The following is a 24105-nucleotide window of genomic DNA, read 5'->3' as shown; positions in this document are numbered from 1 at the left end:
CATTTATTTAGCCTTCTAGTTGTTGGAACAGAAGACTTCTCTCCCAGAATTTATAGTACCAATGATGCTTAGGCTATGCAAAGAATTCCATTGCCTTCATTCTTCAGTTCTGAAATTAATTTGGCAAGGCAATTCAAATGGTTCTTACTTTGTTAAAAGTGGCTTTCTTCATGTCTCAAGGCCACAATCAACCAGTGCTTACAATTTTTTTTGGAAGGTTCTTTGGAAGATCTGTTTGCCTTAAAAGCAACTCTTATTTGTTTGGAAATTCATTCACGTTGCTCTTCCTCTAGGAGATGTTCTTCAACATTATCACTTGAATGTTCAATCTCATTGTGATTTTGGTTGCATGGACTCTGAATCTCATTATGTAAAGTCTATTTGGTTTAGATATTTATCTATACAATCTTCTTCTTTTTTTTTTTTTGAGAAAGTAGGTTTGCTTAGGTGGATTATTTCCACCTTCTTGCAGCTACATAATGATGGCTTAATCCAACAACTATGGGTAATTATATTGCTTAATCTGATTTGGAGGAAAGAAATCTAGCTTCTCACAAGGGAATCGTATTAGCGAAAGTAGTAAAAGAATTTCATCGGACTTGTTTTTATTTAATGAATGTTTGTCAGTGGTCACAGCTGACTAAATTGCAACTTTCACTTTACCTCTATACTTCCTCTTCTTACTCTCTAAATTATGATGCTGAAAATACCTAATCCTTTAGTTTGGAATGTTAGAATGAGGAAATATAATATTAGAGGAATTACCTTTTGCTTAGTCTTGTTCTATTACAATTCAAAGTTTTTATATAGCATCAAGTGGAAATGCTCAAGTACTATTAAATCGAACTGTTTCAACTTAATTTATATTCAAGTTGCTTTATCATGGATAAAGGCTCATCTCCATAACTCCCCACTCTTTAGAGTTGCATCTTCTTCCAATGCTTTCACAAGATGCTTTTTCATGGATTACTCTCAAGCCATTACTTGCCCCAACCTTTAGTTTGAGACATTCTCTATTTAACTCTGGTAATTTTAATATTTCTCATAATCAACTTCTTTTCTTGCGTCCTCCTTCTTCAGACTTTTTCATTACTCATGTATTGTAAACTTTTAATTTTTTTTAATGATATTATCAATCTTTTTTATAAAAAAAAAATCCGTCTCGCTAGTCAGTTTAAAATATTCATCCTTGCCATAAATGAATCAGACTATACTTGCTTATGTGTAATAAACATTGCTTACATGGTATTCTCAGCAACCCATCATATTCATGTGCCAACATATTCAAAAAAAATTTGAAAAAAAAAATCTAAAATAAAAAGAAGAGGAAAGACAAGTTTGGACTTTGGATTCTAGAATATTTTTGAACAAGCAAAGGAGAAAAGGCAGACCATTTATTTTTTTCTTGATGTATCATGGATGAAAAAAGGCGACGGAAGCATAAGGAGCAAAAGGGGAAAGAGAAGAAAGAGGGGAGGAGCTGTTTGAGGAGTGCGAAGGGGAGATGAGCATAAGGAGGTTATGGGAGGAGGAGGAGAATTTGAGGATAGAGATGCTGATGTGGGATGATGTGTTGAGGAGCTTTGAAATGCCACAATACTTGTCTGTGATGTATGAAGAGCCGTCACCATTGTATTATGGGAAATGACGACGAGGGTAATGGCAAAGGAGATTTGAGGAGGCGTGGCGAAAACAGATTGGGAGTAAGCGTATTGGATGTGCCAGGTAGACGATTACATTGCTATTTAGGCTAAAACATGAAACATCATTCAGATAGGTCACAGGACTAGTTGGGCTGAGTAAATGAAGTGTTACACCACAATATAAACAAAAGGCATCAGCTCTGAAACTCGACAAAGGCCATAATAAATAAACATGCTAAAATCCTATCAGCTACAAACATTAAACCGTTGGCATGAAAGGACATGATCTCAAGTAATGCCAAAACCTACGGACTTCATGCCTAAGTATCTCGATGAAACAAGCTGATTACTAAAATAGAGAGCATAGAATAAAGAACGTGCCATGAGTTACGCGAGATCCTTGATTCTTCGGAAAAACGTGCTAGGTCTTAAAGAAGAGGCTACCATCACTCTAACACTATAAATAAAGACGAAGACATAGAAAAAACTAGTCAACACTCAACCAAAGACTCGCATTTTTTTTTTGACACTTTTTAGCCTTTTAGTTTATCAATTAATCTTTCAGTTTAGACTTGTAATTTTTTCTCATTTCAATAAAATCAAACACTTGTTCTACCAAAGTCTGTATCTTTTTACATCCGAGTGAATTATGGTAAGGGAGCTCGGGACTCTTTTTGTCATCAATTGAGACTCAGCATTTTTGGCACACCTGGTATTTGTTGTTCAGCACGAACATTTTTTGGCACACTCGGTGGGACCTATGTAACAAAGATGGCAAGGACGCGAAAAGACAAAAGGGCTTATGAAACAAGTGCTGGTTTTCATAAACTAGAGGAGACCTCTGCACATGCAGGGTTAGAACACTTAACACCTGATGCTGAAGCAACTAAACATCATGAGCACATAGTACCAATGTTAACAGGTAGCAGTAGCACAAGCCCTGGCTTAAAGCTAGGAAGTGGACAAACTAACCCACTGATTATATCTAACGGTCTAGTGGCAAAAATGCTACAGGGGATTCAAGACAAATGGATAAGTAATTAGAAGAGAATCAAAGGTTTTTTACACTATCACTGGAAATGTCAAAACACAGGGAGAAGGAACGACAGCAGATCATGGTGTAGGCTCTACATGATGACATGAAGAATATAGCCGCATTATTGAGAAGAACTCCTCTGGAAGCAGGTTCAAGTTTAGGGTCGCTTAGAGGGTAGCAAGCAGGAATCAATATAGGCACTGGCCCTCGGGCTGCCTACTTGTAAGGAACATTCCTAACTCTTAAATATTTGCTCACACTAATCCTTTAAGTAATCCTTTGTATTTTTACAAGAGCCTAACACGAGTGGCCCAGGAGGCATGGCAATGATCCCAGAGCACCATAATGAGCCTTAAAACCAACTGGTGAACATGGAGGCCTTAAGGGATGCTATCCAAGATATTTACGGATCAAGGTTGAGGCTAATTTGTCGCCCCACCTTCTCAAAGCCATATCCGGAGTACATAAACAAGGACAACCCATACCCTCGAGGATACAAGATCCCTGACTTCACGTTGTTCTTAGGGGACAAAATGCAATCGATACTGGAGCACATTAGGAGGTTCACAATCTAATGTGATGAGATTGCCAACTATGAGAATTTCGCCAACTTAAAGTTAAGATTGTTCTTGAACACTCTCACAGGCCTAGTGTTCACATGGTATACTTTGCTGCCCCACAACTCAATCATTAGCTAAATAGAAATGGAATAGAAGTTCCATATCTAGTTTTATAAGGCAGAGCTGAAGGTCAGCATAGCAAAACTCTACAAGCTCATCTAACAGGTTGGAGAGACGGTGGACCAATACTTGGTAAGGTTCAAATGACTGAGGAGTAGGTGTCATGTGTCGCTTTCAGAAACTAAAATTTGTCAAGTTAGCACAAGCAAGACTGGTTATAGAGCTTTGAAAGAAATTTCAAGGGATGGAATTTTGAGATTTCTATGAATTCATGGCCAAAGTATGGGGATACGAGGAACTGCTCAAGGAAGAGGACCGTCACCGACGGATTATGGCAGGAAGCTATTTTGAGGATTTTGACATGGCAGTGGCAGAATTAAAAAATGCCAGCAACTACATGTGCCTAGCTTTGATAAGGAAGGTCGGAGAGATTCCCAAAGGCCAAATGCAATCTAATACACCTTTGATACCACCAAAATAGAGGAAATCTTTTGATTTCCTCCTTAAGGAAAAGTTTATCTCCTTGCCCACTGATCCAAAATCCCTTCAAAGGAAGAATAGAGAGGGAAGGAATACTATAAATACCATTACTCATGGAGTCACAACACTTTAGGGTTTCAAGAATGTCATCTAGGACCAAATTAATAAGGGGGTTTTAAAGTTCCCTAAAAAAGAATCCATGGTTGTAGACGAGGACCCATTCCTACCATTTGCCACAGTCAATATGGTGAAAATAAACTCTGAAAAATGACGACCAAGAGAAATGATAGTAAGCAAAGAGATAGGAGGCCCTGGAATGTCTAGAACAGGGAAGAAAGAGTCAAGAAAACTCAAGGACAGTGTGAGACTGCTTGGGAAAACCTAAGGATCGGTCCAGGAGAATAGGTCTTCTAGATGGGTTATTGGCCCATAAAGGTAGAATGTTAAGAGCCCGGACAATTCTAAGGTAGTTTAGGACTGCCTAGGAGAAACCTAGAATGTAGACAGCTAGTAGAACAAGAAAAATAACAAATGACCCTTGGGATGGGATGTTGGCCCAGGGGGATTAATAATGACCGAGCCATATGGATTTAAGGTAGTTTGGGACTGTGTAAGGGAGCCATCTGACAAATTTGACTTCTTTGTTGAGTACTCAGCATCGACAAGGGTAGGTGAACCATTCATGGGGACATTGATGGGCTGAGATGTAGGCCCTAACGGCCTACCTTTACCACCACTAATGACATTAGAAAGTAATACAAAGCTTCTTTCAAAACTAAAAGTTACTAAGGACTCGGGCAGGTTCGTTACGCCCCCTGGAACGTACCACCTTTAAAATGGAGAGTTGTGAGGCATAAGAAGTTCCCCACTGCCTTAACTGGGACTCAAGAATGATGCCTACCATGAAAACAGGCTGCACAGAGATACCTAAGTAGCAGAAAACTGAGGCAAAGGAAAGCCCTGATATACAGCAGGAAACTAACAAGTTCAGGAGGAACTCCATCGAGGTTTAGGACGAAGGGAGTAAGAATGAAATCAGTGTGATAGGACCATTCATGTTGGTGAAATACCTCTTAACCTCTATTGTGTGGTTTCATTAACACTTCCTTCTCAATTTCGGTTTACCACCAATAGGACTTAAGACTAGCATGAACAGAGCTGCTTAGGGCCGACATATACGGGCCATAATAATTGCCCGATGGAGATGAGGGAGGGAGAGGAGTATGAGCCAATAAGGACACATGAGCAGAAAGAAGGCTGTGGAGCCTGTCTATCAAGTCACCTTGCAAGTTGTAAAAGGAAAGTCAAAGCGGGCCGTCTTGGAAAACCCAAACGTCAAGATGACCCAACACTTGAAGCCTTTGTACATTAAGGCACATTTCGATAGGAGGCCAATGACTAAGGTCCTCGTTGACAATGGCTCGACAGTGAACATATTACCACCAGCTCGTATAATGCTCAAGATGGGGCGTGAAGAGCGTGACCTAATGCCAATTGAGCCTCTAAGGTCCTCAGCACACTACCATTATAGGTTGACGTTGGAACCAAGTCATCGCTGTGGCCTTCTTCATGATTAGCACCACAGACAATAGCCTCAGAAGTCTAGGATCTACTAAAAAAAGTAACATTGAATCCCCAAAATGGCTAACGATTACTTTCATTAGCTTGCTGAATGAAGAACAAAAGAATGTCATCAAGCAAGTATTGTAAGAATTCAAGGATTGCTTTGCATAGGACTATGATGAAATGCCAAGGTTAACGAGATAGCTAGTCGAAACACAGGCTTCCTATAAAGTCAAATTATAGACTGCACCAACAGCCTGCCAAGAGAATGTCAATCAAGGTAGAGCTATGAGTAAAAGAGGATATCAAACGCCTCCTACGGGCTGAATTCATACAGCCTTATAGGTATGCCCAGTGGCTCTCAAATATAGTCCCAGTAATCAAAAAAATAGAAAGCTGCGAGTTTGCATAGATTCTCAAAACGTGAACGCGACCATACCTAAAGACATGTATGCAATGCCTATTGCAAACAGGTTGATAGATGTTGAGGTCAAGAAAAAGAACATTCTATTATCATTTATGGATTGCTTCTCCGGATATAATCAAATATTTATTGTGAAAAAAGACTTTCAAAAAACTTCTTTTAGGTGCCTAGGCTTTATTGGAACATTTGAATGGGTAGTCATGCCATTTGGTCTAAAAAATGTCAGGGCTACCTATTAGTGGGCTATGAATGCCATCTTCCATGATATGATAGGAAAACATTTAAAGTGTACATAGATGATATAATGATTAAATCTAAGAAGTCACATGATCATATTAAGCATTTGAGGAGGAGTTTCCTCCGAATGAGGGAAGTCGGCCTTAAATTAAATCCACCTAAATGTGCTTTTGGTGTAACAACAGGTAATTTCCTTAGATTCTTGGTCCACAAAAGGGGGATTGAAGTAGATCGGAATAAAGCATGGGCTATCTTAGAAGCAAAGGTGCCAAGTAAAGAAAGAACTTCAAAGGTTCTTAGGACAGGTCAATTATCTCAGGTGTTTCATCCCAATCTAGCAGGAAAGACGAGAGAGTTCTTCAAGCTCCTAAAGCTTAAAGATGTTAAAGAATTCACCTAGACCAGACATCATTAGGCGGCCTTTGACAAGATTAAAGAACACTTAACGAAGCCTTCGGTCTTAGCAGCCCTAAAGGAGAATACCCTATTTTTATTATATTTAGCTTCCACCATCAGGTCCATATGTTGTATGTTAGCCCAAAATGTTGATGGAGGATGTGAGCAGGCGGTCTATTATTTAAGTAGGTGTTTAACTCCCATAGAAACTTGGTACTCAGTTGTGAAAATAGCGTGTTTAGTGCTATATTATGCTTGTACTAAATTGAGGCATTATATAATAAATACAATTGTGTATGTTGTTTCTCATTCTGATTTTTATTAAATACATACTTAATTGGCTAATCATGACGGGGCGTATAGGAAAATGGAGCTTGGCCTTGATAGAATTCTCATTAATATTCTTGCCTCAAAAATCAATAAAGGGCCAAGCATTAACAAATTCTTAATTGATCACCCTTCAGCTGAGCTCCCTGAAGCGGAGCACAAGAACTACTTGTGTTTTCAGTAGATCCGGGGCCCTGGGTGCTTAGTTTAATGGGTTTAGTACTGGACAAGTATTTGAGGCCAGGATAGTAATAACTCTCCTATTGGGATAAAAATGATATTATCTTCTTCAAAATTTTGAATGTACTAATAATAATCAAGTAGAGTATAAGGCACTGCTCACAAGGCTTAAAATTCTTTAAGAAATAAAGCCCGTGATGTGGTCATAGAAGGGAATTTTCAGTTAGTTATCAAACAATTAACTGGCAAGTATAAGTGTACAAGCCCGCCTCTAGGCTCTAGTAATGTATTATGCTGAAGGTTCTTAGATCTTAAAAGAGTTCGAGACGATAATGTTAACTCACGTTCCCTAAGCTTAGAATTGGGGGAAGCTAATGAAATGGCTCAAATAGCATCAGGGTTAAGGCTATCACTTGAATTCATCAGAAAGAAATGTGGTGGAGCGGAAAGAACATCCCTCGGTCGCTCAATGTGGTTTGACAGTATGATACGGCGCGGTCTCATAAAGGTTAGCCCATAATTGGTAAGATGATTTCAAAAGTTATCTACAAAATCTCAGTCAACGATAACCTTACAAGATAGGGATATGCCTCTCAACACTTTACTCTAATTGGAGATGAATTATACAGGAAAAAGCTTTGACGGGTTTTACTTATGGTTTGGCCTTCACTAACTACATAAAGGTCTTAAGACAGGTGCATAAGGGAGTATGTGGGGCCCACCGGTTAAGGTTAAAGATGCAATGGTTGGTACGTAGGCATGGATATTTATGGTCATCAATGACAAAAGATTGCATCGAATATCTAGCTAGAAGATGTAAAAAGTGCCTGACCTACAAGCCAACACAATAGGTGCCAACATCAAACATGCATCTCATTATTAAACCATAGCCTTTCTGAGGATTGGCTATGGACGTAATAGGAAAGATCTATCTGGCCTCATCTAAGGGCCACTCATTCCTCTTAGTGGTCATAGATTATTCACAAAGTAGGTAGAGGCATCCTTATGAAGAAAGTGGAATAAGATGACGTCATTAACTTTATACGTGAGCAAATTGTTTTAATTTGGGATTCCTCAAATGATTACAACAAAACCAAGGAACAATGTTCACTGGAAGTGATTTCAAGGCCTTTGTCGAGGAAAGTGGGATTAAATATTTGACACCTTACTATATTACCCTCAAGCAAATAGACAAGCTGAAACTTCCAATAAGGTAATCCTTGAAATTCTAAAGAAGACAATTGAAGAAAAACCTTAGAGAATGGCACCTATGATTGCTCGAGACAATATAGGCATATTGGACGTCAAAGAGAGAGGCTATAGGCACGAGCCCGTATGTGTGGCATATGAAAATAACAGTCCTTCTTTATGTTTTGCGAACAATCTAGAAAGATTGTCTGAGGACTACAACAAGGCTATAATGAACGAGTTAATTCAATTAGATACAATTCGTTTACAAGCACTGAATCATATGATCACCTAAAAGAAAGAGGTTTCAAGGATATATAATAAAACAAATAAAAAGGAAACACTTTTGGGTGGATGAACTCGTGTAGAAACTTGTGTTATCACCTGGTTCTAAAGATCGAATGCTTGATAAATTTTTACCTAACTAGGAAGGGCTGTTGAGGATAAATGAAGTACTTAAAGGGAACACATATATGTTAGCTAGCATCGACGGGACTTCACACAGATGGGCTATAAATGAAAAATATTTAAAGAAGTATTGGCTGTCTAATATAGTAAAGTCTAAAGCAACAAAAGACCTGAGGCCTAGAATGGCCTCAGGGTATACGAGGGGTGCACAATAATAAAAATAATAATTTGCTTTATTATACATGAATTGTGTTACAAGGGTTGTATAGTATAGAATAAAGAATGAAAAATAAGGTACATATGTCTATTATTACAAATAATATCTATAATCTCTCACATCGCTAAAACTGAGTCCAGCTCTTCAGATAGGGTTTGATGGCGAGTAAGGGCCGCCTCGAATTCAAGCATGGAATGAAGCTGTTCATTCGAAACAGCTGGTACCTCATCTAGAGCCTTAGTCACGATCTCCAATTTAGATTCAGCTGGACCATCTTTAGCTTCAACCCGTGCCAATTCCTCTTTAGTTGTTACTAGCTGGTGCCTCAAGTCTGCCACCTTAACCTATAATGCTGGAGGTGATCTATGCGAGAGCAATCTCTTAGACTCGATCAATGGCAGCAGTCATCCAGGTCTTAATGATAAGATACTCGTCCTTCATAAGCCAATGTTTTTCAAGTAGTCTACAGAAGGGAGAGTTCTTTATTGCATCGACTAATAATGCTATAGCACGTCGGGACTTGAGCTCGAAAGAGCGCCAGCTCAAGCATAGAGACTGCCTTCTCCACAGCCTTCAAAGCTCAAATCATCTCCTCATAGTTTTGACTCGAGAATGAGGTGGGTCTCGGTGAGTTGAAACTACATGACCCAAAGCATACAACACCATGTCCGTTTTAGGGATGCGAATGCAGGCTAGAAGAGTGTTAGTGGGTACCGCCACCAACGAAGCCAGCTGAAGAAAATGAAGTAAGGTCAGTAATGAGAGAAAAAGAAAGGGACTAGAAAGACTAGAAGGAAAGAGAAGAACAAGCTAATACCTGAATCAGGTCCATGAGATGCTTTGTCTTTGCTCGTGGAAGGGGAGGAGTGACGTGCGAACCGTGCTGCTGATCACAGGGCCTTCTCCACACGGCCTGCGAGAGCAAAGGAGTCAGTTTGATCTTGCACTAAGACGCCTTGGGTGGGGCCAGGGTGACGATCTTATTCTCTACATTTATTGCTTGAAATCCCTCCAAGGGCCTCTCGGGGCCCCCAACCTCTAGGGCGCTTGCCGAGCTGGCAAGTGAGATCAACTGATAGGAGGAAAATCCTTGAGATCTCAGTAGAGGTAGGAACCTTGAACTTCATTACCCTTAAGCTCCAACTCACCACTTGGGGTTAAAGTGAAAACTTCTCCTTGGCCAATAGCAAACCCGAAGTCATCTGGACTCAGCACCACTTAGGGCCGTGACAGACATAACAGTCCCGGGATTTAAACATGCTTGATTACCTCTCAAGCCACATTTTGAGCAACTTGGGTTGGAGCTGTGGGGATTGGCTCAAGAATGGCAGAGGAGAAGAAGAAAGGACCATTTGGGGGTTTGTGATCTAGATACCCATCCCTCCACATTGAAGGGACTCACCCTATCATCGTCAGAGTCCGCTGGTAAGATCATCATTCATTGGCTGAGCCATTCCTTTTGAGGATGACTAGGAAAAGGGGAAATCGTTGGGCTAAAATCAAGTTTCTTATTAAGGTTAACATAGATTTAGGAGAGGGCTCACCTCTAAGTCAGGTCATCTCCCTTATTGAGTGACTTAGGAGGGGATAGCAGAGTTTTTGGGACTGAATAAGAGAAGTAAAAACTTACTAGAAAGCAAAAGAATCGTCGAACAAAGAATCCTCCTGTAAAGAAAATAAGCAACCTATTAGAATGAGGAATCAATTCGGGGAAAATAAGGGTTTTCAACCACTGAATATGTACCGTCATAACCTGCCAAGTAGGGTAACAGGATTCTAGATAATCACCAGAGAATCAAGCAGACTTTCGAGGGATGTGAAAGACAGAACAGCAGTAGAGGAAGCCATTTGAGAGCGAAGGTAAGAGGGATGTAAGGGAGTGAATGCTTGAAGGTCAAGAAACGAAAAAAAAAGCAAGAAAAGTGAACAAAAAAGAAATGAGTTTATATTAAGAAAAGGAACTTAGAAATGAAGCGATGTTTCAGTCCCTTTTTAAATGTGCCACATGGCTTACGTTATCAGCGACTGGAATGCGGGGGGTATTTTTAGGCTAAAATATGAAACATCACTCGAATAGGTCACAGTGCTAGTTGAGCTAAGTAACTGAAGTGTTAGGCCTAATATAAACAAAAGGGGCTAGCCTTGAAGCTCGATAAAGGCCACAATAAATAAACATGCTAAAATTTTGTCAGCTGCAAACATTGAACCATTAGCATGGAAGGACACGATCTCTAGTAATGCTGAAACCTATAGGCTTCATGTTCAAGTATCTTAGTGAAATGGGCTGATTACCAAAATGGAGAGTGTGGAATAAAGACCGTGCCATGAGTGTCACGAGATCCTTGATTCTTTGACAAAATGTGCTAGGTCTTAAGGAAGAAACTACCACTACTCTGGCACTATAAATAGAAGATGAAGACACAGAAGAAATTAGTCAACACTCAACCAAAGACTCGTTGTTTTACACTTTTTAGCCTTTTAGTTTATCAGTTAATCTTTCTATTTAGACTTGTAATTTTTTCTCATTTCAATAAAATTAAACACTTATTCTACCAAAGCCTTGTATCTTTTTACATCCAAATGAACTGTGGTAAGGAAGCTTAAGGCCCTTTTTGTTATCAATTGAGACTCAGTGTCTCTGGCACGCCTGGTATTCGTTGTTCACCACGAACAATTGCTCAATCCATTTGCTTTACAAACTTGTCTACCTCGAGAAACAAACAAGACTCATCGTGCATCATATTAATATTTATATTTTCCTTGTAGAGTTCTCGCCATCTGCAGATCTTGTTTGGCTTCGAAGAAAGTCTAAGAAGCTTTAGAGTTCTCGCGTTCTTTATTTTGCTAGTTCAAACTTGTCTTTGTTCCTTTTTAATTTTAGATTTCTTTTTTTTTGTGATTGTTTTAAACACATGCTAATGATGAGATGCCATGTAAGCATTGTTGATGACACATAAGCAAGTCTAATCCAATTCGTGGCAATGATGAAATTTTTAAATCCAACAAACTTAAATGTAAGCATTGTTGACCTATAAGTAAGTCTAATCCAATTTGAGGCAATGATGAAATTTTCAAATTCACCAAATTTAAGGAATTTAGTTGCAGTAAATTAAACTTAAAGAATTGAATTATAATTGAATTAAAAGTTTAAGAATCACAAAACTAATTTTCTCTTTTTTATATAGGAGAATTTATGTGAGTTAAGTTTTAAAAGTTTACCAAAATTAAAGTATGCCTTTAAATTTAATAAGTATTCATAAAGATATTTCTAGATCACTCACTAATAACGTCCTTATATTAAGGATAAGATTTAATTATATAATTTTTACCTGATAATCTGCATGTATTGTGTGCTTTCTTACTTCATTGATGATGGCGCTTGGAAACTTAGAAGTTTTAACCCCGCACAAGGATTCCTACTCAGTCATAGCATGCTTTTTTCCCCGCTTCAACAGAGGATTATTGCTCATGAAATCGTCTAAAATGTTGCCGAGGAGAACATATTTTTAGCGTATCCCATATTTTCAGTTGCACGGATATTGAATAGATATAGACCGGTGTCCGCATCTAAGCAGGGAAATTGCAGGTATCAACGAAAATATAATCTTTCATTTGTCTAGTTCATCTCATTTCACTCATTTAAAAAAATTAAATGAAATGACTTACCAAAAATATATTATAGAAACTATAATTTATTTAACTATTACCCCATGGATCAAGGGATGCAAGGGTGTCAAATTTCCAAATAACATAAAATATCCCCCTCAGAATCAATCTTACCAATTTTTATAAAGAAATCAATAATTTTCAAAGAGTAGTGGAAAGTATCGGGGGAAGGGGGCAAGCAGGCCCGATGCGTCCCTGCAAGACCTGGCTCTGTAGTGGGTGCAAAATTAAATTTTAAGTGCACTGTATATGTTGACGGATGAAAGGCTATTGCCATGGAATGCTTTAGCAGTCAAAAGGAGCGTTGGATGATATCAAAATGTGAATTCTCCAAAAATTTCGGTTCTCGACAGCCAAATAAGTATGCAATGACATAACTAGGGAAGAATGGGCAGTGTTGATCACCACTCCCTGTAAATTGGGATGAGTTTTCTTAAAAACTTAAAACTGCATGAATGCTGACTGTATCACTCCATGTGAATCAGGATAAGTTTCTTAAGCTTCCCTTCAACTTACAATTGCGATGAATACTCACTATCATATTTTTAGAGATACATATTTCAGCTCGATCTAACACTGTCGATGGCAAAGACTAAATCATCAAATTTAGCCCCAGTGACTTCTTTTACAACCTTGCTGTCCTTGAGAATTTTAAAGGTCGGAACCACTCTAATTCCAAGCTCTTTTGCCAAGGGCTGCCGACAACCAAATCAACCATCAAATACATGTCATGCGAGTCATAAAAAACTTGGGAACCAGCTAACACACGCTCACCTTGTTCTCTTGGTTGCAATCAAGTTTCAAGAAGACAACATCAAGATACTTCTCAGATAATTCTTGAAATTTGGGGGCCATAACTTTGCAAGGACCACACCTGCGAATTCAATAGCAGAACTTCCCAATTTGCACATCAAGTCGGGAACGATTAAAGGAATGAGAAGGGGGCAGAGAAAGGAGGAGAGAGGAAGAAGTACCACTGAGTATACATGTCGAGGACGACGGTCTTATCACCGGCGGCACGCACAATGGGCCAGAAGGTATCCTTGGTGACCTCGGTGACCTGGCCCACAGTAGCGGTAGCGGCATCAAAGCTGGAGCGAACGGTGAGCGTGAGAGGGGAAGCGCCGCGAGGGAGGCGAGGACCGCGGGGCATGACCAGCGTATTCGGAGGAGATGAGACGGGAGAGGCAACCCATCTCGCGGGTTGTTTAGGAGGAACACCCAGACTGAGGTTCAGCACAGCCATGTTGATTTTGATCTCTCCGTGCCTCCCGTCACCGCCTATTTTTATTTCCTCCTCAGTTTCCTCAAAAGACGCTGTTGCCCCTCTCTCTTGCGCTCCCTATCACACATGCCAGGGCTGTCCCCGTCTTCTCCTGTCCTCACAACCAACGCAGCCCACTCATTTTCTTTCATTACTATCCCCCCTTCACATTTTTGCCCCTTTCTTTCTCAAATATCTACTGGTTTTCGGGAAATTTCCGCCCCGTTTCTCTCCAATGGTAAATGGCCATTCCCTCCTGGACTATTGTGTGGGAAAAATTTCAATAAAGGTTCATTGATCACAGATAATTAAAAAGAGAACCTAAAAAATTCTGAATACTATAGTTTAAAGGTTTTGAATTGAAATTAAATTTGAGAGTAAAATAATAAAATTAACCTTACTTCATTTCTCTATTGTAATTTATTTATTTTCTTACAAAATATTATTAATTGTCTTTCTTTAATTATTTGGTACATTACTTTGACTTGATTGCATTTTAAGTGTTATTTTTATTCTAATTTACCTAGTTCCTTTTTCTACTGTGATTTGTTCATTTTTCTTATAAAATATATTTTTATTGTGAAAATTCAAAATTTTTAAAATTTTCTTTTTAATTATTTATAGTCGAGAGATCTTTATTGAATTTTTTAATCAGCCATTGTCATCCTTAAAATAGTTAAATTAATTAAATACAGAAAATGGTAATATCCTCCAATATTCAAAAATTGACATAATTGGGCTAGAATACAACGAATGCTTCAAACACAGGTGAACATGTAGACGCAAGTAACGATTAATAATTAATAAATTATAGAAATCCCAAAAAACATTAAATAATTGATAAAAATAAAAATGTACACGATTCTATTTCATCCGCATTAATTTAAACTTGTATTTTTTAATCACAATTTACATTCATAACTTCTTTATAATGCTATTCCCCCCCCCCCTTTTCGTTAGCATAAGGTAAGACATGAGGGAAGATATATTTCAACGAATTATTTAAAGGCAAGGAGCAGGGGAAGTTGCATCGATATGAATTGGTTGTTGATTGCGTATATGATTAGGTTAAGAAACACAGGAAAGGAAAATATGGAGGTAAAGAAGAGCGAGAGAGATCCAGCCAGAGAAAACAAGAAGTGACAGAGAGGGCCCCAAGGGAAGAGAGACCCAACGTTATATAGTCAACAAGCCTTACTACGCAATGGGGAGCAATACATTATATGAATTTAATCATATTCAATCACAAAATATTTAATCTAAGTTATTCTTAAACAATTACTAAAAAAATCAACAAAAGTATCACTTCAACATATATTAAAATTGTAATTCTAATAGTCATGTCTTATGAGGATTGCATTTATTGAATTACATATAAAATGAAACATGTCTTCATTGGTTTTAAAAACAAACACATGTTACACCAAATTTTTAAAAATCTCTCTGCAAACAACATTTTTTGTAGTAAATATCCTATGGGGCAAGAGAATCTTGATAGTGCTACATAAAATTAATCATGTGTGAAGACTGGCTTTGGAAGACATAATCCAACATTTTACAATAATTGCCCTTGACTTTTGTTGATCGTCATTACAAATGAAACAATAATAGGAAATTATCTTCTTTGTATGTGAAAATGCCATCTACTTTCTAAGGGATTCATGTCCATTTGATGGATCAAGACTTTCTCATTTTGTTTTGTACCGTTCAAAGTTATAGCTTCTATAACATTTCTTCCAACATGAGTGGCACGTAACCTTATGTCATTGCATAGACGAAAGGCTTGGTCTATATTATGGAGTAACATTATAAGGGTCCCAACCTTCAAGTGAAGCTTATAAGGAGGTAATCTAAAGCAAGTGATTATGTTAAGAAACTCAATACTATACAAATCATCAAATGAATCACTATCTTTTATTAACTTGCAAATGGAATCACAACTTAAGAACTCAATAGATTCACCAAGAAGTAAAGAGCACATGTAATCATTAGCTTGATTAACAACTTCAATGGTAGGATAAAGAATTACTCTGTCATTAACATATTTAGTGTTAGACAAATTATCAAGCAAATCTAGATAAGTAGATGACACAATAGCTTCCATTGCATCGTCACAGTCAAAAAGCAATAAATCATGAGGAACCTCTATCTCAGTTACATCATCATGTGGTTAGCCCAAGTTCCCATCACCTACATCTAATATCCATTGTGAAAATTTTTTCAAATCTTCATTATCATTATTTAAAGTTGATAGTGATAAACGCATATTCTTCTTAAATTGGAAAACTTTGTAATGGTCCCACAAGGGTGAAAAACTAATGCATGCATTTACAATTGTTTTTCTTGTTCCTTTTGGAATAATAGGAAGGATTTGGTGAAAATCACCATCCATGACAACATATTTCCCACTAAATGGATAATTAGAATGCATTATATTCCTAAGTGTATGGCTTCAACACAATAGCATTGCACCATTGGTGCTTCATCCCATATGATTAACTTTGTTACTTCAATTAAACATGCTAATACAGAATTTTATTTTATGCAACAAATAGAGTCTTCAATTATTTGTATAGAGATTGTAAACCTTGAATGTCTTGTCCTTCCGGATGGCAATAAAGTTGCTGCAATTCCACTTGATGCCACAATCAAAACTATATCTCCTTTTGCACAAATTGATGAAGATAACGCATTCCACATAAATGTTTTGCCAATGCCTCCATAACCATAGACAAAGAAAAATCTTCCTGTTTGTGAAGATATTAAGGACATGACAGTATTATAAATACATCTTTGCTCATCATGAACTAATTAGCCTTGAAGCTTTTATGTGTAAGCTATCTCGATCATAGTTCAATTCTTGTAGTATCAGATGGTTGGTGATTTCAAATATCGAAGTTTCTTGAGGTAATGGTAGGGATGGATAATCTTAAAGTGATCTCCCATTACTCTTTAGAAAGCGATTGATCTCGCGTAGTGTAGCCTGTTCCTTTTCAAAGATTGGCACACTAATCGCTATAATGTATAAAAAAATTTAAATGATTATTCATAAATATTTTGCAAAACATTTTAATTGATAGTAATTGGATTGAAAAATATTCAAATTACTTGATAAGCTTTGATTATTTTTGGAGGTGCATAATGGATCTTTAGATAAAATTTTTGAAATATTATTCCATACAAAGTCAAGATGACTCAAGTAAGAACATAGTAACATAATCACAAACATTCTTCTCAACGATGTTCCTGAAGCCCAAGTCATAGTTTCATGTATTGCATTTATGTATTCCCTGTCATCATCTAGTAATCCTAATGCAAAGCAAGCATCTTTGAATGTTTTGTGGACTACTCCATTGACGATTTTAATGGCATCATATGAAGAAGGACCTCTAACCTTTGTCAAAAGAATTCTAAAATAGTATAGTTCTCTAGATGATCAAGTTACATGAGTAATCTTACCAATATCAAAACCACATTCCCTTCTTTTTCAAGATTGTTTTGTTCTTTAATAAACATAATGATAAGGGAATTCAATATATGTAAGTGTTTGGGTAACTGTATCCCACTCATTCCTTTTCATCCAAGCCAGAAACTGCGACTCACATACTCCCTGTTTATCCAACAATTTAGCTACATCATCATCATCATTAGAATAAATATCATACTAATAATTGAGGAGATAAAAGCATAATCTTTGAACAAAAGAAAATTTGTGATATATGTCAAAAACCAAATATACTCCAAGATCCCTCACATGCAGATATGTATCGATAATTATAATATTATTGAATCTCATCATAATTGTTATATATTGTAGCAACCACCTTATCATTCCCTCTGCTTATGTACTTAAATAAGTACTTAATGGATGTAAATTGATTATATTTCTCAACATTAATATGTGCTTGATACATACTTAAAAGCATTAAATTATATGACACGACATATCAATTATCAAGTGGAACACACTTGACTTCAATAATTTTATCTTCATCCCTATATAGTCAATTAGGCAATTTTAAAAAAAAGAAAAAGAAAAAAGTCAAGTCAAGAGACGAGAGTGCATGCTAAATTTGAGAACGTGGCATTTGGCGTTGAAGTCGGGAAATCCTCCCCCTCTTGGTATCTGTTGCCGACTAGCCTCTTTTTTTGCATGTTTCCCTTCCCTTGCTTCTTCCTGTCTTCCCATTTTCCGACCTTTATTTCATTAGGGTCGGCATTGGATTTCTAGCCCCAAACAAGAACAAATGATAACAACAATGACATTTTAGATTGGATATTTGAATTCTACTCCAGTTGTCCCTTCGGCTTTTCTTTCCTTTTTTTCTTTCTCCTCCTCCTCCTCCTTCGTTATTATTATTTGTGGTTAGTGTTTCTTAACATTGCTCTCTCTCGAAGCAACGGTCGGGTAGAATTCAATTCCAGCTCATAAAAATGGATCTCAGAGGATTGATGGTGGTGGGCATATTAGTTCTGGACCTTTCTTGGGTTGCTTGCGGAAATTTAGCGTTTCCTGTGGTGCATAAATTCAAAGGTCGCCCCAGGAGTTTAAGTGCATTGAAAGCTCATGACGACCGTCGTCGCGGTAGATTCCTGTCTGCGGTTGATCTCAGCCTTGGCGGCAATGGCCTTCCTTCTGAAACTGGGTTCGTTTCCTGCTGCTGCTTTTCAAATTCCCTGGGCACGCAAATGAGTCGCTTTTTGTTGTGATTTTGTTTTCTTTGGTCATTTTTCCAATTTCATTATTTTCAACATTGAACAAGTAATTGTTGTGGCTTTCTTAACCCTCAGGGCTCAGGTGCAGGGTGAGATATAACCCCTCTTGCATTTATTGTTTTCCAGCCATTTCCTTATTTGCTTATGATGGACGACCGGTCCCCTTCTCATTCTATTCGGACCAAAGTGACTTATTTCATTAAATATAACCGGATGAGTGTCTAATGTGTTCTATGCAATAGACTTTCAAAATGCCCAGGGGAACTTGGCCAACAATTATATAATTCTGGTTTTCTTTTTTTCTTTTGCCCCCTTCAATTTAAGTACCAGAGTTCTTGTGTCAGGAGTTGTATAAAGGTGAAGATATAAGGTGACATCAACGAGGCACCTCACACCTCCTTTGCTTGTCTGGCGGATTGCACTACTTTTTTCCATTACTATTTTCATTTGTCTGGATCTGGACTCTGGAGGCAGTTCTAGTTTGGTTATCGCTGCTCCCTGTTAGAAATTTGTGATTATGTTAGAGTGGATGCTAATGGCTAATTGGTTCAGGCTGTATTATACAAAAGTCGGTATTGGCTCTCCTCCAAAGGACTACTATGTGCAAGTTGATACAGGAAGTGACCTTCTATGGGTAAACTGTGTTGAATGCACGGAGTGTCCCAAGCAGAGCGATCTTGGGGTATGTATCCGTGCTACTCTTTAATAGCTACCGTAAATTTAATCACATGAAATTTTAGGCATACTGGTTCAGACTTAAGGGAGAGAAGAAAAGTTATATTGACTCCTTATTGAAGTATTCCTTACTGCATAACTGATGCATTACAGATAGAGCTGACACTGTATGATTCAAAGGCCTCCAATACTTCAAAACCAGTTTATTGTGATGGAGAGTTTTGCAAATCCACTTACGACAATCAAGTCTCTGATTGCAAACCTCAAAAGTCCTGCCTATACAGTATAACTTACGGAGATGGGGGCACAACTTCTGGATATTTTGTGAAGGATGATCTTACATTTGATAAAGTCAATGATAACCTTCATAGCGAACCCACAAATAGTAGTGTAATTTTTGGGTAAGAATAATTTATTGTATTTTATTTCTGTTGTCATATAATGTCGATACCTAATGACCAAAGCTGTTTTCTAACTTTAATTTTCACTTTTGGCGATGCTTTTGAGTTTGATGGTAGGTTCTTATTCTTGCTTCTTGTGAGAGAACTGTTCTTGGATGTGAAATAATTTTTCATCCTCCTTTTGCTAAATTGTTTGTGTTCTGTGAATTTTTTCTGCTGTAATTTTGTGGCTTTTTAGTGCGGACTTTCTTTTGTTATTTTCACCCTTAAATTTATCAGTTACATTTTTTTTTTGGAGTATTATTTGTTTTTGATGTTCATTGCGTTATAACAAAATTTAAGGTGGGAGTTTCAGTATTTCTTTTCTATTTATAAATATTTTTCTTCTGAGGAAGAGAAGGAAATTTAGAAAAAATAACAAAATTGTTGACATTGCATCTCAATGAATTTTTTTGTGTTTCCTAAAGTATTCTCTTGTGGATAGGTGTGGTGCAAAACAATCTGGGGGCTTGGGTTCATCATCTGATGAGGCCCTTGATGGAATTATAGGTTTTGGACAAGCAAATTCGTCTGTGCTTTCGCAACTTGCTGCATCTGGAAAGGTGAAAAAAATATTTTCACACTGCCTCGATAGTATTCATGGAGGTGGAATCTTTTCTATAGGGGAAGTGATAGAGCCGAAATTCAACACAACTCCATTGCTTTCTGGACAGTATGTACATTATTTGAGTTTTTGTTTCAATGCCATGATGTTTTTCGTAAATTTGATCAATATGTTGTTAACTGATTGCGGTGATTCACTTGAATATGATGGTGTTCATTTGATGATGATGCTACTATAATTTTTTTAGTTATAATGCTACTACTATTTCACTACAGGAGAGTGAAGATTTCAGCTCACATGCACCCTATATTCTTTATTTTCTTGTCAACCTTAGCTAATGGCCTTGTCATTGTATTTTAAATGTAAGTATGAACTCTTAAGTTATCCAATGCTAAAATTGCCAGTACTGAAATATTTGCACATTGTACAACCTAAATACTGGTCCGTCAAGTCACCAAAAAAATGGTTGGAAGATTTTATTCTTTTAGCATCTATCTCGTTACTTTGACACTGTCTTTTTGTGATTCAGAAAATGAAGTAATCTAGCATGTTAATTGGAAAGGATAATATTTTATGCATTCCAGCATGCTGAGAGAATAAAATTCAACTATGTCTTTCTCTATTATTTTTATGTAGATATGCCCTTTCTTTCCTCTCCTTTCCTTTTTTCTTTTTCTTTTTCTTTTTTGTCAACTAGAAAGGCCAATGAGTCCTATAGGCAACAAAGAGGAAGATATCTTTCTCCCACTTTTTTCCTTCTGAGGTCCCTGACTCATAAAACTTTCCATTTTCTTGTGGAAGTTTCTTCATTCTTTCAGGTTTTTATAAGTTGTTGGATTTGAAATCGTTATAACTGCAGTCTATTTAACTATTATAGGGCACACTACAATGCAGTCTTGAAGGACGTTGAAGTCAATAAGGAATTTCTACAGCTTTCCTCAGGTATACTGGATTTTGGAGATGATATGGCAACCGTAATAGATAGTGGTACAACCTTAGCTTATCTTCCTGAAACAGTTTATGAACAACTAATAGACAAGGTAAATGTGTATGTAATGATTGATTAAATTGAATACATTTACTTGAATAATTATGATGGTGATAGTTCTTTATCATAGATTATGGCTGGGCAGTCTGGACTGAAGTTACTTCTTGTGGACAATCAATTTACATGTTTTGAGTATTCGGGAAAGTATGGTCTTCATTCTTTTCGTCGCTTCCTTTTCTTTCACATGTGGAGAATAAATTTTGCATGTCTTTGTAATATCAGTAATGTCTTTTGTGGACAAGATTAAGGAGAGATCTTTTTTTTTTTTTTTTTTTTGGTTGGGTTTAATTTGCTCTTGCTGTTTCCGCTAACCAAGCATGTCAAATGAATTAACAGAGGCACTAATCATAACTCTTTTGACTGTTTAGTCACGGGTTATGGTGATAAAAGATTTTGATTCATAGTTATCTTCTCAAATATTAGTAACATAACATTCAGTTAGTAAAAGGTCATATCACCAACAAAACAAATATATTGCAGCATGCAGTAGGCTCACTTCGGATAAGAGAGTTATTTTTTTCTTGGGATCTTAGATTGTGGACTAGAGCATGTTCACATAGTGGAAGAACTTTTGGCCAGAAAATCATTTATCAGGTTCTTGACGTAATACAAACGGAAATAATAATATTGGGTTTGTTACTTGAGAAAACCAAAGATCATTTATTAGGCTAATAGGCATTGCTGTACCTGCCTCTTGGCACTTCTTATGTTCTTTATTATTTTCCTTGCGTCCTGTGTCTGCTGTTCTGGGGAGGACCTGTCGTGTGAATTGCATGTTTTTCAACAAGTGATTTCATATATGATTAGGTTGACAAGAAGCATCTGTTCCACTTTTACAAAGAATCTAATATGGAAAATTATGACATCAGAATAATGCAAGTATTTTCCTTAGCTATTTTATTTGACTTATGCAGGGCTTAATTTCTTGTTTATTATATTCTTTGCAGTGTTGATGATGGTTTTCCTTTGGTCAAGTTTCACTTTGAGAACTCTCTAACTCTGACATCTTATCCTCATGACTACTTATTCAAGACTAAAGTAAGTGGGAACTTGATCATTCATTGTATACGTATGAAGTCTTGTGATTTGAACGGCTTTGTAACCTCTGAATTCTCAAATGAGAAGCTTACCTTTATGTGAAAGCTAATTTTTAGGCCCCATTTAGTTCAACGGTGGAAAAGAAATCAGAATTGGAAAAAATCGTGTAATATCTATTATATCCATGTAATCATTTACTCAATTGTTTTATCTGTTCTTGATGTTAAAAAAAAGAGCGCAAAGGTGACAAGGGTATAAAAAATGTCACTTTTATCCATAGATATACTTTTTCATGTTATTCCTTTTTTCATTTTATTTCATTTTTGTGCGTCTGGGGCTAAATACCTTCTACTTGCTGTTGACTATTTAATGTGGTTTAAAGGGGCCTTTGGAGAATTCATTTTTGATAAATTTGTTAATAACACCAAAAGAAAATGATGTTCTATTTCTTGATATGACCTTATCCTTAACTGTTGTCCCCCAGGACAGCGAGTGGTGTGTTGGCTGGCAGAAAAGTACCGCGAAAACTAAGAATGGAAAGGATATGACTCTTCTTGGAGGTACAACTTAGAATACTTGCTGTGGTTTGTCCATTTAGTCTTGGTTGATTAAGCAATTAAGGGCTGAACAATGAGCCCTGTATTGTTCCCTCTATGTGTGTGGGAGTGCGTGTTGAAATTTATATATGCATGCCTCCGGTGATGCTAGTTTTAAATTTAAATCATGCTATGGCTGGAACTTTTGGACTGTTTCCAACTGCAGATTTGGTGCTATCAAACAGGCTAGTCGCATATGATCTTGAAAATATGACCATTGGATGGACTGAATTCAACTGTGAGTGTCAAGTAGACTTTTATAATTTCAGTTGTACGATTGTTAAATAACATTTATACTAATCGCATTTTGTCAAGCTCGTGTCGTTGAGTACTCTTGATGAGAGTGGATATTTATTTGCATAGAATCTGGCCATTCAGAAGAGCTGCCAATCACGTTTCATTCATTATATTTCACTCCTAATCTGATGGACTGAACAATTTGACTCTGTATCATTGTTTCTTTAGGCTCTTCCGTCGTTAAGGTGAAGGATGAAACGTCTGGAAAAGTATATGCCGTGGGTGCCCACGATATATCATCGGCTTCCACTGTAACGTTTGGAAGAATACTGGCACTCCTTTTGTTGTTAATTGTCATGCCAAACAGTGTAATAAACTAACTCTTTAAGTATAATACTTAGATGCAATTTATTCAATATTTGTTGTTAGATTCTTTATTAAGAATATAATATGTAGATATTCTTTATTTTTTTCCTCTGGAAAGAATTTATCTACATATTATATTTTAATTAAAGAATTTAACAATACATACCTTTTTTTTCTTTATTTGTCTTTTTTGGTAATATGCAAGGGCGGGCATTCATTTCTGTTGGATACTTGTATTTATCATATAATTCCGTGAGTCCGTCCTTTCAACGGCTATATTTTATTTTATTTTATTTTTTTCCTTTTCCCTTGGAATGATTCGCCTGAGGTGAAAATCAGTCGCATCACACTATTTTTTATAATTATTATTTTAAACATAACTAAACAGGACAAGACTTGAAATGATGATTCCCATTGTGCCTTGCCACATAGATGACCAATGAAGTATTATCCAGTCAAATTAATGATTATCATGTGGAATCTATTAATACTGAACGACATTGTACTATATTAAAAATTTTGAGGGGAGCATTGTCGTCTTCTTTTTTTTTTTTTTTAATAAGGATAGCCTTACATGATATTTTGAAACTTGATGGAACATTAAAAAATTATGCTTAGAATAAAGGAAAAAATGATAATTAGGGACCTGTAATAACGTTAATGAATATTACAGATTTTAAATTATTGGAATATAAATAATGGACTATAATTCTTA

The 24105-nt window shown here is 36.9% G+C and overlaps 2 protein-coding genes across 3 annotated transcripts; one reads left to right on the top strand and one right to left on the bottom strand.

Moving 5' to 3' along the window:
* Window positions 1–12754: 12754 nt before the first annotated feature.
* On the bottom strand, window positions 12755–13713 carry LOC129306017 (thioredoxin F-type, chloroplastic-like). Its single transcript, XM_054946310.1, has 3 exons — window positions 13420–13713; window positions 13220–13319; window positions 12755–13140 (listed from the first exon to the last, which is right to left on the bottom strand). Exons 1-3 carry the CDS (start codon window positions 13689–13691, stop codon window positions 13006–13008), a joined length of 507 nt encoding a protein of 168 aa, XP_054802285.1. The 5' UTR covers window positions 13692–13713; the 3' UTR covers window positions 12755–13005.
* Window positions 13714–17831: 4118 nt separating this feature from the next.
* LOC129306773 (aspartic proteinase 36-like) lies at window positions 17832–23655 on the top strand. 2 transcript variants are annotated; one of them, XM_054947497.1, is made up of 10 exons: window positions 17832–18355; window positions 18978–19107; window positions 19254–19501; window positions 19986–20213; window positions 20983–21145; window positions 21224–21297; window positions 22101–22191; window positions 22676–22751; window positions 22954–23025; window positions 23253–23655. In XM_054947497.1, the coding sequence occupies exons 1-10, from the start codon at window positions 18144–18146 to the stop codon at window positions 23402–23404; spliced, it is 1446 nt and encodes a 481-aa protein (XP_054803472.1). In that variant the 5' UTR covers window positions 17832–18143; the 3' UTR covers window positions 23405–23655. The 2 variants fall into 2 exon arrangements, with proteins under 2 accessions (XP_054803472.1, XP_054803474.1); XM_054947499.1 differs by having other exon boundaries at window positions 22973–23025; window positions 23253–23310.
* The last annotated feature ends 450 nt before the right edge of the window (window positions 23656–24105 follow it).

This window comes from Prosopis cineraria, unplaced genomic scaffold (assembly GCF_029017545.1).
Source record: "Prosopis cineraria cultivar Desert tree isolate PC_DT_omini unplaced genomic scaffold, ASM2901754v1 PC3, whole genome shotgun sequence".
Taxonomy (NCBI): domain Eukaryota; kingdom Viridiplantae; phylum Streptophyta; class Magnoliopsida; order Fabales; family Fabaceae; genus Prosopis; species Prosopis cineraria.
Note: the sequence above shows the minus strand (reverse complement) of the source record. Positions and strands in the feature narration are given on the sequence as shown.